The 13,151-nt window shown below is 58.7% G+C and overlaps 2 protein-coding genes across 6 annotated transcripts in view; one reads left to right on the top strand and one right to left on the bottom strand.

The window, feature by feature from the left end:
* The first annotated feature begins 1,322 nt into the window (after positions 1-1,322).
* On the top strand, positions 1,323-6,300 carry LARGE2 (LARGE xylosyl- and glucuronyltransferase 2). The gene is made up of 13 exons (XM_052652967.1): positions 1,323-1,631; positions 1,965-2,047; positions 2,228-2,351; positions 2,559-2,730; positions 2,857-2,961; positions 3,425-3,537; positions 3,608-3,733; positions 3,825-3,980; positions 4,122-4,282; positions 4,698-4,976; positions 5,211-5,360; positions 5,462-5,657; positions 6,091-6,300. The coding sequence occupies exons 1-13, from the start codon at positions 1,323-1,325 to the stop codon at positions 6,298-6,300; spliced, it is 2,184 nt and encodes a 727-aa protein (XP_052508927.1).
* A 4,750-nt stretch (positions 6,301-11,050) lies between these two features.
* PHF21A (PHD finger protein 21A) overlaps positions 11,051-13,151 on the bottom strand; it is a 186,256-nt gene continuing 184,155 nt past the window's right edge. For all 5 annotated transcript variants that reach the window (XM_052652709.1, XM_052652711.1, XM_052652707.1 and 2 more), the window contains one exon: positions 11,051-11,636. In XM_052652709.1, coding sequence (XP_052508669.1) covers positions 11,370-11,636 — 267 coding nt within the window. In that variant the 3' untranslated portion in view covers positions 11,051-11,369. The remainder of the gene's footprint in view (positions 11,637-13,151) is intronic.

Genomic DNA, 13,151 nt, shown 5'->3' on the forward strand with positions numbered 1-13,151 from the left:
GTTGGGTGCTAGAGGCCCAGTCCGATGAGCAGCTACCTTGTAGGGGAGACACAAGCTATAAACAAGTCAGTGAGGTTTCCTTTCGAGAAAAACTAGGAAAACAACAAACCAAGGAATGTGGAAGGAGAGGCCTACCTTGTGAGCATCTGATAGAATCCAGGAGCAGGAACCTCAAGGGCAGGTGCTGGGACAGGAAGCCTTAGGGAGGAGCGGTGCTCTGCAGGGTAGGGCCTCACGAGGGTGTTCTAACTGGTCACTTCAGCTCTGCGTGGAGAACCCCGCCGGTGTCACAGGACTGACATGGTTGATCGCTGCGAGGCAGGGGAACCTCAGCACAGGGCCTAGGGCAGAGGACAGGCATTCCAGCTCCATCAACTGTGATGGGTTGTTGGCGGCCCAGAGCGCCCCCCAATCCCTCCAGGGCAGGAGAAGACAGAGATCCAGGCTGGGGGGTGGGGGCCTGGCACAACCACGACGGTCTAGGCGAGGGCTGGGGATTCTCGGCGCTGCCCAGGAGGCCCCTGGCCAGCTCCTGGGCGGGAGGGGACCTTCACAAGGCGGGTTTCTGCCGCCAGGCCACCTGCACTGAGTGGGGGTGGAGCAGACCCGGAGGAAAGCTGGGACTCCAGGTGCTCCGCGGCTCCTGGGCGGGTCTTGGCCGCCGGCCCCGCCTCCACCCCCAGAGCAGGTGTCCGGACCCCCCCTCCACCAACCCCCACCCCGCCAGGCCCTTCCTTCCATCCCAGTCCCCTTTCCCTTATTCTGGCTATTCCTTTGATCCTGGGCCTGGGGACCCTGCCCCTCCCGCAGGGGAAGGTTCAAGGGGCAGGGAAGAGGGGGATGGGCTCAAAGCAGGTAGTTTTGGACTGGTCCTTCACGGGTGGCTGCCCCCGAGCCCTCCGGCCACCCCGAGGGTTCCCGCATTTCCTTCCCCGGTGTAGGGGCTCCTGGTAGCGGGGGCAGGGCAGCCCTCCCCTCCTCCTCCCCTTGGGGGGGGTCTCCCCGCCCCTTCGGACTCAGCCAAGCGGAGGTGAAACCTGAACCCAGGTTGGGGGCGGGGCTGGCTCCTGCTCGGACGGGGCTGGCCTACCCTCCACCTCCCGTTTCCCTGCACCCCAGCCAGCTTCTGAGAGAGTAAGGTTGGGGACCCTACGCCCCTGGAGCAGGTGAGGTGGCGACTCAACGGCGGGAGAGAAGACCGGGTGGCCGTCGGGCCCCGCCGCCCAGGGCTGACCTCTCCTCTCCCTCCCTGGTCCACAGGGCCCGCGATGGAGCCCACAGCCCGGGGTCGCGCCCCGCCGTGAGGACCCCTGCCTGCAGTCATGCTACTCCGAGGGCGCCCCCGGGCGCTGGGGGCCGCAGCGTTGCTGCTGCTGCTGCTGATCGGCTTCTTCCTGTTCGGCGGGGACCCGGACTGTGAGCTCGGCGGCGAGCGGGAAGCGAGGCGGGGCGGGGGTGACCCGGGATCCGTACCCGGCTCGCCAACGCCACGTGTACCTCCAGACGGGCGGCCGCGGTCACGGGGGGCCGTTGCCTTCGATGGAGACCCGCCGGCAGACCCCGGGGGCCACAACAGCTCGGACTGCATCCCGCCGCCGCCGCCGCCGCCGCCGCCGCCGCCCAAGTGCGAGGTAGGTAGGTGCGCACGGCCCCTGGCGGCGGGAATGCCAGGGTCCCCCCGCGCCCCCAAGCAGGGACCTGGACACCTGTGGGAATCCCAACACCTGGGTTCGGCTCTGACACTGACCAGCCAGCCGGGGGCGCCTCGGGTTCACACCTGCCCTTCTCCTGGCCCTGGCCTCCCTGTTTGGGAAATGAGGGGGGTGTACCCCGGCTCCCTGGAGCCCCCCTCCACACTCCGGCCTAGCTCCGATGCCAGGTGGGGCTCCACTGCCCTAGGCCGGGTCAACCCAACCCCAGGTCCTTCTCGTCTGGAGCCCGCTGACCTGCTGTCTCTTCCCCAGCTCTTGCAGGTGGCCATCGTCTGTGCGGGACATAACTCCAGCAGAGATGTCATCACCCTGGTGAAGTCCCTGCTGTTCTACAGGTATAGCCAGGAGTGTCCCTTTCCTCCCTGGAAGGAGGCTGTAAGAATACCCTGAGCTGGGCAGGGAGAAGCTCGTGATAGCAATCAGTGCTTCCACTTCTGAGCCCCTCAGGGCGGGGCTCTCGTCCCTTGTAGTTCCTTCTGGGGCCCATCAGCTTTCCTCCCTTGTCCTTCCTGAAGGAAAAATCCACTGCACCTTCACCTGGTGACCGATGCTGTGGCCAGGAACATCCTGGAGACGCTCTTTCACACGTGGATGGTGCCTGCTGTCCAGATCAGCTTCTACGATGCTGACGAGCTCAAGGCAGGAGCCCCAGCCTTTCTGCCCCCTCGTTCCTCCCAGGGTTGTGGGTATCAGTGGGAGGGCAGGCTAGAGCTGCATGGGACCCCCAGTCCCATCACATCTACTGAAGCGCCAATCCTTCACCCTCCTGGGCACGTCACCCCGAGTATGTCCGGACACTGGTAAGCCCTTCTCTTGCGGGCTCATGCCCTGTGCTTCCACCCACAGCCCCAGGTCTCCTGGATCCCCAACAAGCACTACTCTGGCCTCTATGGGCTAATGAAGCTAGTGCTGCCCAGTGCCCTGCCCCCCGACCTGGCCCGTGTCATTGTCCTGGACACAGATGTCACCTTTGCCTCCAACATTGCAGAACTCTGGGCACTCTTTGCTCACTTTTCTGGTGAGAGGTCTGGAACCCCACCCCAGTCAGCCCCCTTCCCTGGCCCATCCAGGCCTCCCTGTGGCCTAGCCCTGAGCTGAGGTCCAGTGGCAGCCTCAGACAGCTCTCTCGTGCCCTCCCTCCCAGACAAGCAAGCGATTGGTCTCGTGGAGAACCAGAGCGATTGGTACCTCGGCAACCTCTGGAAGAACCACAGGCCCTGGCCTGCCTTGGGCCGGGGATTTAACACAGGTGGGGACAGTGTTGGGGGTGGTGCAGGAGGGCAGCCACTGGTCCTTGGGCCCCTGGGGCTGGTTAGAGCATAGAACGCATGGGAGGCCCCCAAGAACTGTTCTGTAGAAAGAACACTGGGAGAAGAGCCAGAAATCACAGTTCCAACCTGGGATGATGATGCTGGATGACTTTGGCCAAGTCACTTGATTCCGCTGAGCCTGTTTTCTCATCCTGGTGATTTTCCCAGCCCTGGGACCACTGAATCTGAGAAGATGGTTGTGGGGGTGCTTTGTAAACTGTGCTTTGCCTCCCCTTCACCCCGAAGAGGGTTAGTTGTGGACCCAGCGAGTCCACCTCGCGTCTGAGCAGTCAGAAAATATTAACACGGCACAAAAACAAGCATTCAGAAGACACCTTCAGGAGCCTCGGCCCCAGGAGCTGGTCATCCCAGGTGGGCATGACGGCCTCTCCCCCCGAGCAGGCGTGATACTCCTACGGCTGGACCGGCTTCGGCAGGCTGGCTGGGAGCAGATGTGGAAGCTGACGGCCAAGCGGGAGCTCCTCACCCTGCCTGCTACCTCGCTGGCCGACCAGGTCTGGGGGCGCTGGAGGGCGGTGGGGGCGGGCTCTGGGCCGAGGTGTGACGGCGACGGTCTCTGCCCAGGACATCTTCAACGCCGTCATCAAGGAGCACCCATGGCTGGTGCAGCCCCTGCCCTGCATGTGGAACGTGCAGCTGTCAGACCACACACTGGCTGAGCGCTGCTACTCGGAGGCGTCTGACCTGAAGGTGAGCCGGGCAGGGGCGCTGAGTGGTGGCGATGGGCTCCCGTCCCCTCTCGCCACCCCCCGGCCCCTTTCCATGCCCTCCCTGATCCCAGGTGATCCACTGGAACTCACCAAAGAAGCTTCACGTGAAGAACAAGCACGTGGAATCCTTCCGCAACCTCTACCTGACCTTCCTGGAGTACGATGGCAACCTGCTGCGGAGAGAGCTCTTTGGGTGCCCCTGCCCGCCCCCTCCTGGGGCCGAGCAGGTGAGAGGGAGCCACCTTCCCTTCCCTCCCCTCGGGGAGGCTCTGCCCCACCCACCCCCTGCTCCCGTGGGACCTGGCCTTGTCCAGGGCTTGTCCGCCTGTCCCACCCAGCCCGCCCTCCTCTCCCCGACAACCTCCCAGCTGCAGCAGGCCCTGGCACAACTGGAGGAGCAGGATGCCTGCTTTGAGTTCCGGCAGCAGCAGCTCGCCGTGCACCGCGTGCATATCACCTTCCTGCCCCACAAGCCGCCACCCCCCCAGCCCCATGACGTCACCCTGGTGGCCCAACTCTCCATGGAGCGGTGAGGAGCCGAGGGCAGCCACACGGGGCCCGGTGCGCGGTCTGGGAGTTTCGAGAGGAGGGTTCCACTTGGTGGAAGGGAGAGCTCTTACTGCCTGATGCTTGAGGAGTTCCAGGAGCTGGAGACACTGGAGAGACAGTAGAAGGAGCTCAGGCTGTGGGGATCACCCAGATGTCAGGAAACTGCCCTCTGTAGCTGCGGAACCATGAGCAAGGCTTAATATCTCTGGCCCTCAGTTTTCTCATCTGTCAAATGAGAAAGTACCCACCTTGTGGGGTAGCTGTGAAGATGAAATAAGAACAGTTCAAAAAGTGCTTGGAAGGGGCTCAGCAAGCCACTGGAGGGGGCTGTCCGTGGCCGCGAGCACGGGAGGCAGCCTGGTCCTCCCCTGGGCTGACCAATCCCCTCACCCCAGGCTGCAGATGCTGGAAGCCCTGTGCAGGCACTGGCCGGGCCCCATGAGCCTGGCCTTGTACCTGACAGACGCAGAGGCCCAGCAGTTCCTGCGTTTTGTGGAGACCTCGGCGGTGCTCTCTGCCCGGCAGGACGTGGCCTACCACATGGTGTACCGGGAAGGCTCCCTCTACCCCATCAACCAGCTCCGCAACGTGGCCCTGGCCCAGGCCCTCACGCCCTATGTCTTCCTCAGCGACATCGACTTCCTGCCCGCCTACTCCCTCTACAGCTACCTCAGGTGGGCCGGGCCGGGGGAGAGCCACGGCACATGGGTGGGTGTGGACAGGGTCGGGGGCACCCATGGGCCCTGGCAGGGGCGGCTCTGCTCCTTCCTGAACCCCAGCCCGCGCTTCAGGGTGCGCTGGCCCCAGAAGCTGGGTCCTACATCTAACAAAAAGAGAACCCCTGGGCCCAGTGCTGGAGGCAGAGCCCCGTCCAGTTCTCTCTGGTGCATGGGGTGCTCCCTCCTCAGGGCCTCCATCGAGCAGCTGGAGCTGGGCGGCAAGCGGAAGGCGGCCCTGGTGGTGCCTGCGTTCGAGACCCTGCACTACCGCTTCAGCTTCCCCAGTTCTAAAGCCGAACTGCTGACCTTGCTGGACGCTGGCTCTCTCTATACTTTCAGGTGGGAGAGGCCACTGGCCTGCCCCTTCCTCCCAGTGCTGCGGTTCCCCACCGACCCCCATCAGCCTCCAACTGGCTCCCCGTCCTACCCTGCCCCCACAGGTACCACGAGTGGCCCCAGGGCCATGCACCCACAGACTATGCCCGTTGGCGGGAGGCTCAGGCCCCGTACCGTGTGCAGTGGGCTGCTGACTATGAGCCCTACGTGGTGGTGCCGCGTGACTGTCCCCGCTACGATCCCCGCTTCGTGGGCTTTGGCTGGAACAAGGTGGCCCACATCATAGAGCTGGATGCACAGGTAAGGGGCGCCCTGCTGTCTCCAGCCTTGCTCTGAGAATACCTCTAGGCCCAGAGAGGGCTGCCCCGTTCCCGGGTGGCTCAGGGGTAAAGAAACCCACCTGCCAATGCAGGAGACACAGGCTCGATCCCTGAGTTGGGAAGATTCCCCGAGACCTGGAGAGGGCAGCCCACTCCAGTGTTCTTGCCTGGGAAATCCTATGGACAGAAGAGCCCAGCGGGCTCATCTGTGGGTTCACAAAGAGTCAGACGTGACTTAGCGACTAAACAGCAGGCCCAAGGGGCTCACTAAACAGTGGCACACTGTACCGTGAAGGGCCCTCTGCAGAACTCAAGTTTCTGACTTTGGATGAATCTGCTCTCCCTGCCCCAGAGCTGCCACCCTCCCCCAGCCTACACAGTGACTGTCCCCGCGCCCTCCCCTGCGCCCCCAGGAATACGAGCTCCTGGTGCTGCCTGAGGCCTTCACCATCCACCTGCCGCACGCCCCAAGCCTTGACATCATCCGCTTTCGCTCCAACCCCACCTATCGTGACTGCGTCCAGGCCCTCAAGGACGACTTCCACCAGGACTTGTCCCGCCACTACGGGGCTGCTGCCCTCAAATACCTCACTGCCCTGCAGCAGCCCCGGGGCCCTGTCTGACCTCGCGGCTGCCCGCTGTCGTCTCCGTGGCTCTCACACACACTCCCTGCTGACCTCAGGAGCAACCCTGCCGCCACCCCGCCCTCCTGCTATTTAAATTATTTAAGGTCTCTGGGGAGGGGCTGTGGGGGGGGCATCTGTGGCGAGGCCTGGGGCCTCCGTCTGCTGCTGCTATTCAGGTGGGTCTAGCGTTCCTCGGCCCCAGCTGGTCTGGGGCTGGTTTCTATACCCTCTCAACCGTAACATCCCTTTTTCGTTAAGTTTTAACAGTTCCTTTTCTCGTTCCTCTTGGTTTGGGGCGTGAGGCAGTCAGTAAGCCTGGGGAGGCGCTGGATCTGGCAGAAGCCCAGCAACGGGGCCCCCCCTGGAGGCTAGGGCTGGAGTCTGTGTGTCCTGTCCACCCTCCCCTGCCGCAAACCCAACACCATGAGTCTGAGAGACTTTATTTGGCTTTATTTAGTAAAATGTTAAAATAAATAAATACAAATTGATCAGCTGCTCTGTATCCCCCCCACCCCCTCAAAACAAAACTCAAACAAACAAAAACAAAAACTTTGAAGCACAAAACTCCAAATACAAGTTCTACCAAGACTGAAATCACAAAGGGCTTGGACAAGAGACAGGTTGGGAGCTGGCTGGCACTTTTCTGCTCAGAGCTCACTGACCTCCGGTGGTCCTGCCTGACTGCAGCGTACCCTGGGCTGAGGATCCAGCAACCCCAGAGAGAGGGGCAGGGGTCAGAGGCTGCTGTGGGGCTGGTGGAGTCCTCAGGGAACAAGAGCCTTTGCGAGCGGAGAATGCAGAGAAGTTGTGAGCCCTGCTCTTCCTTTACAAGGGCTATTTTCAGGAGCTCCAGTGGGGCTCTCTAAACAGGGAAACTCTCGGCTTCTTCCCCTGTACTCTGGTGGGAGGGTCACCCTTTGCCTCCTGGAAAGGAGCTGACACTGGGGACGGCTCTAAATCGGAGAAAAGTGGGTCTCCTGTTTCCTGCCAAGGGTGCCCAGCTGAGAGGTGGGGGTGAGGTCCACGGTCTTCCTTTCTACATAGAGCAAGGTCACCTCCATCCAACAAAAGCCACCGAATCTGGAGAACCCAGGGACTGGAAGACGTACCCGGGCCCCCATTCTTCCTCCTACCAAAAAGCTTCCTTCTCCTGGGGTTAAAGTCTCCTAAATTAAGCCCTTTGGATAAATGAGAAAGACTAAGCCCTAAAAGGGAATGTAGGGAGGAAACTGCTATGAGTGTGCTGTGTGGGTCGTCGTGGTTGGGGATGAGAGCCCAAGAAGGCTCTGCTGGCCCCAGGAGTAGGTGGCAGAGATGGCTAGAGAGGCGACTCCACACGCAGAGACTGCAATGAGCTGGAAATGTGGTCGCCCGCACGGGAGAGGCGTGGGGCGAGGAGCTGCGCCCCACTCACACGCCCTGTTGAGCCTGAGCCAAGAAGCCACAGGGACACAGCAGGCCTGCAGGGACACTGGGCGCTGGGTGCGAGCCAGAGGCCGCCATGGCCAGGGTACAGGCCCCACAGGCCAAGGCCCGTGAGGGGCTGTCTTGAGGGGGGCCTCCCTGTCAGGCATGACCGACAGCCTTGCCCCAAAAGGGCCCAGTAAGGAAGGAAGGAAGAAAGCAGAACTCTGGATGAGCTCAGCAGAGGTGAGACAAGACCCAGCAGGCTCTCAAAGAAAAAGGGAGCTGCAGGCCGCACTGGCAAGAACACGAGCAGGGAAGATGACAGCAACATGACCTCACTGCCTCCAGGGCACGTCACCTTGGCCCGGGACTGACAAGAGGCCCCTTGATCCAGCCCAAGCTGGCAGCTGGATCAGTCCCAGCCCCAACCAGTCACTCCCCTGCCCTCAGAAGTTGTCAGTAGAGGGAAAGCAGCGGAGAGGAAGAGGGAGGTGGGGCGGTCATGAAGGTATGTCTCGGGTGGTCACAGGGACCCTCGGGTCTGGAGGGACAGGGAGGCTCTTCTCTTGGCAGACCATGAGGAGGAGGACACTGGTGACCAGGGCCTTTTCTCTGCAGTGAGGGGTGTCTGGGAATTTGAATCCAGAATGCAGGTTTGGGGGCAGGGCTGCAGTTTTTCACTCCGTCATCCTAGATGACTAGCGCAACAGCTTACATCTTAACTTGAGAAGAATCCGTACCCTCAAACCCTCGGCAAGGTCAGAGTGTGACTGCTCACAGCAGCCTGCAAAACCCTGGTCAGTTAGTTCCTAGCCCGGCCACCCACCCCTGAGAATCCCCGGTGGCTCCTTCCTGAGCAAAAGCCTCTTCTTTCAAGAAGACAGGTATTAAGCGGCCACCTCCTGTTTCTGGGCCCAGACAAGTCTGATGGGAGGGCTCCAAGACAGGGCGCACAGCCCACCTCTGGGCTCTGAAGCTCCGCCAACCATTCCTCCAACTAGTCCAGACATCTCCCAAAGCTCCCTGACTAGACATAGCACCTTGGTTTTTGCATGAGCAACGGGAGCGCCTTTCTTTCCCACTCAGGTAACCTTGCAGCCAGGCCCTGACTCTCAAAGGGCCGGTGCAGCCCCCTTGTCATCCCCTCTTCTAACAAACATCCCAGGAAGAGGAACGGAAACTGTTGGTAGAGAAGAGACACGTTTTTACATGAAAAGGACTGCTCTGTGGCAGTCGCCTTCAGGGTCCATCTCTGTCTCTCTGGGCCTCACTAGGTGAGGGAGAGATGACTGGTCCCTTTCTGCCCCCTCCTAGACTCTGGCCCTTACTGGACACTGGGTGGGCTTGGGGGAGATGCTCTGGGAGTGTCCAGGCAGAGTCTCTGTTTCTCTCCTGGGGCCAGATGTGTGCCATGGGCAAAGGTCTCCAGCAGGAGGGCACATGTGACAAAAATTATTTTCCCCACAAGGCAAAAATGATAGAAATGGTCCAAGCCTTTCAGAACCCTGGTTTTCTCAAGAAGGCGACAGGCCAAGCAAAGGCAAGCACAACGTTCTAGCCAAAGGTCACCCAGGAAGCTTGTGGGTGGGCAAAGTGGGGTAAGACTCCCATCTCCAGTGACCGGAGCCAGCAGGCAGAGAAAGCAGCTGGCGATGCAGCTCTCTCTTCAAAGGTGTGATGACACGAAGGCCGCCCAGGGACTCCCTCATCTCAGAGACACCCTGTCCCCTCAAGACATCTCACTCTCTCGTCCTCTCTAAGCACCAAGGGCTGATGCAGCCAGCCTGCTCCCTGCACCTGTCAAAGCCGGGGTGTGTGGGCACCAAAGGGCTTCACTGGCCATTTCCTTCAAAGCTGTCCCCCAGGCACTCGAAATGCTGGTGGCTGAAAGACCAAGAGCAGCACCAAAGGAAGGGATCTTATTTAGGCACCAGCCTTTTGCTTCAGCAAAACCCGAGGAGACAAGAAGCAGGGCCCTGACACCATCCGCGCTCCAAGTGGGCTCCAGAAACAGGAGCCCCGCTCCCTGCACCCAGCAGGGAGGACAGTCTTTTCCGAGGAGGGGAGGATGGTGGGAGAGCTCAGCCCCTGCCTATCAGGGCTGCAGCCATCTGAAGGACAGAAATCACGGAGACTAGCCCACCAGTCTTGAGACACAAACACAGCAAAATGTCATCATGATCAGCAGGTTCTGTGCTAAAAAATTATAACTACACAGCATTTTCTCCAGTTCTGACACCTTTTTAATAGAAATCACTGTTTTTAGGAAACAAATAGCACTTTTGTAATTTTTTTTTTACAATGTTTCTTACCTTGATCTTAATTTAAGTAACACTAGGAAGACCTCAATATCTTTTATTTTCCTTTTTAATTAAAAAAAAAAGAAGTTGTTGTTGTTGTTGTTTTCCCCAGATACAAAGATTTTTGCCCTTGCATAAAAAAACAGTGCCCCGAACGATGACACAAGGACTCACACAGACTCACTGGACCTCACTGACACTATGATTCCTATTCTACCATGCAAGGTCTCGACTACCCTTAATTGGACTGTCAGCCTGAAAAACAGCTTTTCTATTCCTTATTTTAGTTTTTGTTACCAAAAATGTAAAATAAACAACAAAATAAAACTTTTTTTTTTAAAGAAAAAAGGAACAAAAACAAAAATTTAAAAAAAAAAAAAGAGAGAAAAGAAACATCTCCATTCGATTCACACACACCTGGGTCGCGTGCTGCTTCACTCAGGATCTTCTCTTCTTATAAATATAGAAAAGGGATGGAGCTTGTTTTCAAGTAAAATCACTGATCCACCGTTTTTCCTTCCTCGACACACACACACACCCTTCTTCCCTGCCCCGGGCAAGGGCCACCTGAGGCCTGGTTCTGCTTGTTCTTGGAGAGGGAAGGTAACCGGCTCACCCATGGGGATGGCACCAATTTGCCAAAGCAGGGAAGGAACCTGGGGAGTATGGGGGCGCCCAAGGTTGGGAGCGGGGTGCTCCGGAGAAGAACCGGGTGGCTGGTTCTTGGTGTCCGTCTCTCCGGGCACGGTGCCCCCTCCAGACACTATGAAATACTGCTTATTCGGTACACTGTTCCCACCCCGGCTCCCTCCCCTCCCCTCCTCCACCCCTCCTCTGGGCACTGGGGTTGGTGAAATCTCCCTTTCCTCTTTTTGGTTTTATAGTAGTGAGAGTTTAGAAACAGAAAGCCCACGCACTCTTTGGACTTGTCTCTCCACCCAGACAGACGGCTCGGCAAACAAGGGTCTGAAACCTGCTCTCCCTCCGCCCGGCCCTGCTTCCCCACCCCGACCAAACAAAAACAAACCCATCGTGGCTGTGGAGGCTGCTGCAGGCACACACTGGTGTATAATAGAGAGAGTAAATATATTATTTCACTTGGCATGGTGCTGGCAAAGAACCTCCAGCTGGCACTATTTCATGTAACATGGTCCAATCTTTGCATGTACACACAGAATAAGAAGGATCAATTGGCAAACTCTGGTGCCACCTGGCACAAGCATCTTCTCTCTCTCTGGAACCAAAGAACCAAAAGAATTCTGTACTTTCCAGAAGAACTCCGGCTCGGCTCTGCTAGAGTCTTCAGTGTTTTGCTCTCCTTGCCGCCGGGATCTCGTGGCTTATCCTAGCGGGGCTCTGTTATTTAGTCTCTTCCCCCGGGTTACAGTTCGCTGTGCAGCTCTGGGAGGAGGAGGAGGGCGGGGAGGGGGCCGGCGTGGAGGTGCTGGCGTTGGCAGGGGGCGTGCAGTCCGGGCCGTTGGAGAGGGCCCCCACAGTGGCCTCAGAGTCTACAGGTTTGGAGAGGTCGATGCCATGGATGAGGCGGATCAGCTGTTTCACCTTCTCCAGGGAGCTGTGCATCTCCTTCTGCCGGGCCAGGATGGTGTTCTTCATTTCCATGCATTTCTGCAGCCAATGAGAAGGGCAGCGGCACTGAGCCTCCGGCTGTCCTGACAGGCCCAGCAGCCCTCTCCCTGTGGGCTAGGGTGCAGCCCTACACCTCGCTTTGCTCCACCTCAAGCGGGCAAGTGGGCGCTGCTACCCAAGGGAAGGAGCAGGCCCGAGAAGCGAGAGAGAAGGAGCGAGTGAGTGGTTTCAAAGCCCACTACTTGACACGAGGACTTACAGCCAAACATGAATCACCGCTATAATACTGTAAAATGAAAGGCATTTAAAACAAAAGGGCTCTCACAGCTGAGCTGAAGCTGCTTCGAGCAGGCCTGGGTACGCTTCTACCTTGCTGATATGCTCCGGACTGGGGTGAGCTTTCCAGGATAGACACAAGCCAGTGGTATCCGGATTCAGTTTAAGGGCCTACTGAAGACCACTGGGACAGTAGGAGTTCAGAGGCAGGGCCCTAAGGCGGGATATTCACTGATATTTAGGAGAGTCAAAGACTCCAGCCAAGAGAAGGCCTTCTGCTCGGTCATGGACAGGTAGCTGTTTGCTGTGTTGTATGAGGGCAGGAGGAGAAGGGGACGACAGAAGATGAGATGGCTGGATGGCATCACCGACTCAGTGGACATGAGTTTGGGTAGACTCCGGTAGTTGGTGATGGACAGGGAGGCCTGGCGTGCTGTGGTTCTTGGGGTCAGAAAGAGTTGGACACAACTGAGTGACTGAACTGAGCTGAGCTGAACTGAACTGATGAGGCCTCCCACACCTGCTGGCTTCTGTTCTAGGCAGGGAAAGTGATGTGAAACCTGCCCCACAATGGGCAGTACGATGAAGAAGGACAGCAAGACTGCCACCTGGCATCCATGAAGGCTGGGGCCACATCACTGCAACAAGAGGACCTACTCAGTGGAAAAGGGACCTACTCAGTGAAAAAGAAAGCCTGCTCCGGTCAGGAGGAGCCTCTGAATCTCTGCGGCAAACACAGCTCTCCTTCCCACCTGGTCAGCCAGGCTGGGTGGTGTTTACTTCCAGTACTCATCTCCAGAAAGCGCTCCTTCTCGAGCTGTGCAGGGGACCCTAGAGAGGCGATCAGCAGGGCGTGGGAGAGGGGACAGGAGGGAAAGCCCTGCGGACGGGCCCGCTAGCTAGCTAGAGCAACTGGGAAGAGTTACACATGGGGACCTGGTCTGCTCAGGTGGCTCCACACTCCTCCCAACACGCTCAGGAGCTCACTGGGGTGCTGGCTATGCTCCTATAGCTGCTACTTGACCTCTTCAAGTAACAGAGAAAATATGGAGACTGAAAATCTCTCAGATCAAAGCCAAGAGGATGCTCCAGAGCTTGGCTACGGCACCATGCACCAACTGGCCCCCTGTACCTGAGGACCAACCTCTAACTGGAGGCAAACTGTGACCGCCTAAGGTAGCAGTGTCAGTAAGCTTGAGGAATGCATCAACCCTTGAGAGCCACACATCCTCTGACGCACATGTAAAGTTCTGCATCTCTGTACCTGTCACTGAAGGC

This window comes from Budorcas taxicolor, chromosome 15, assembly GCF_023091745.1.
Source record: "Budorcas taxicolor isolate Tak-1 chromosome 15, Takin1.1, whole genome shotgun sequence".
NCBI classification, from domain to species: Eukaryota; Metazoa; Chordata; class Mammalia; order Artiodactyla; family Bovidae; genus Budorcas; species Budorcas taxicolor.

Coding starts and splice junctions, on each gene's coding strand:
- LARGE2 (XM_052652967.1), top strand. CDS start 1,323: ATGCTACTCCGAGGGCGCCCCCGGGCGCTGGGGGCCGCAGCGTTGCTG. Junction 3,538..3,607: donor CTACCTCGCTGGCCGACCAG/GTCTGGGGGCGC, acceptor GTCTCTGCCCAG/GACATCTTCAACGCCGTCAT. Junction 3,981..4,121: donor CCCCTCCTGGGGCCGAGCAG/GTGAGAGGGAGC, acceptor ACAACCTCCCAG/CTGCAGCAGGCCCTGGCACA.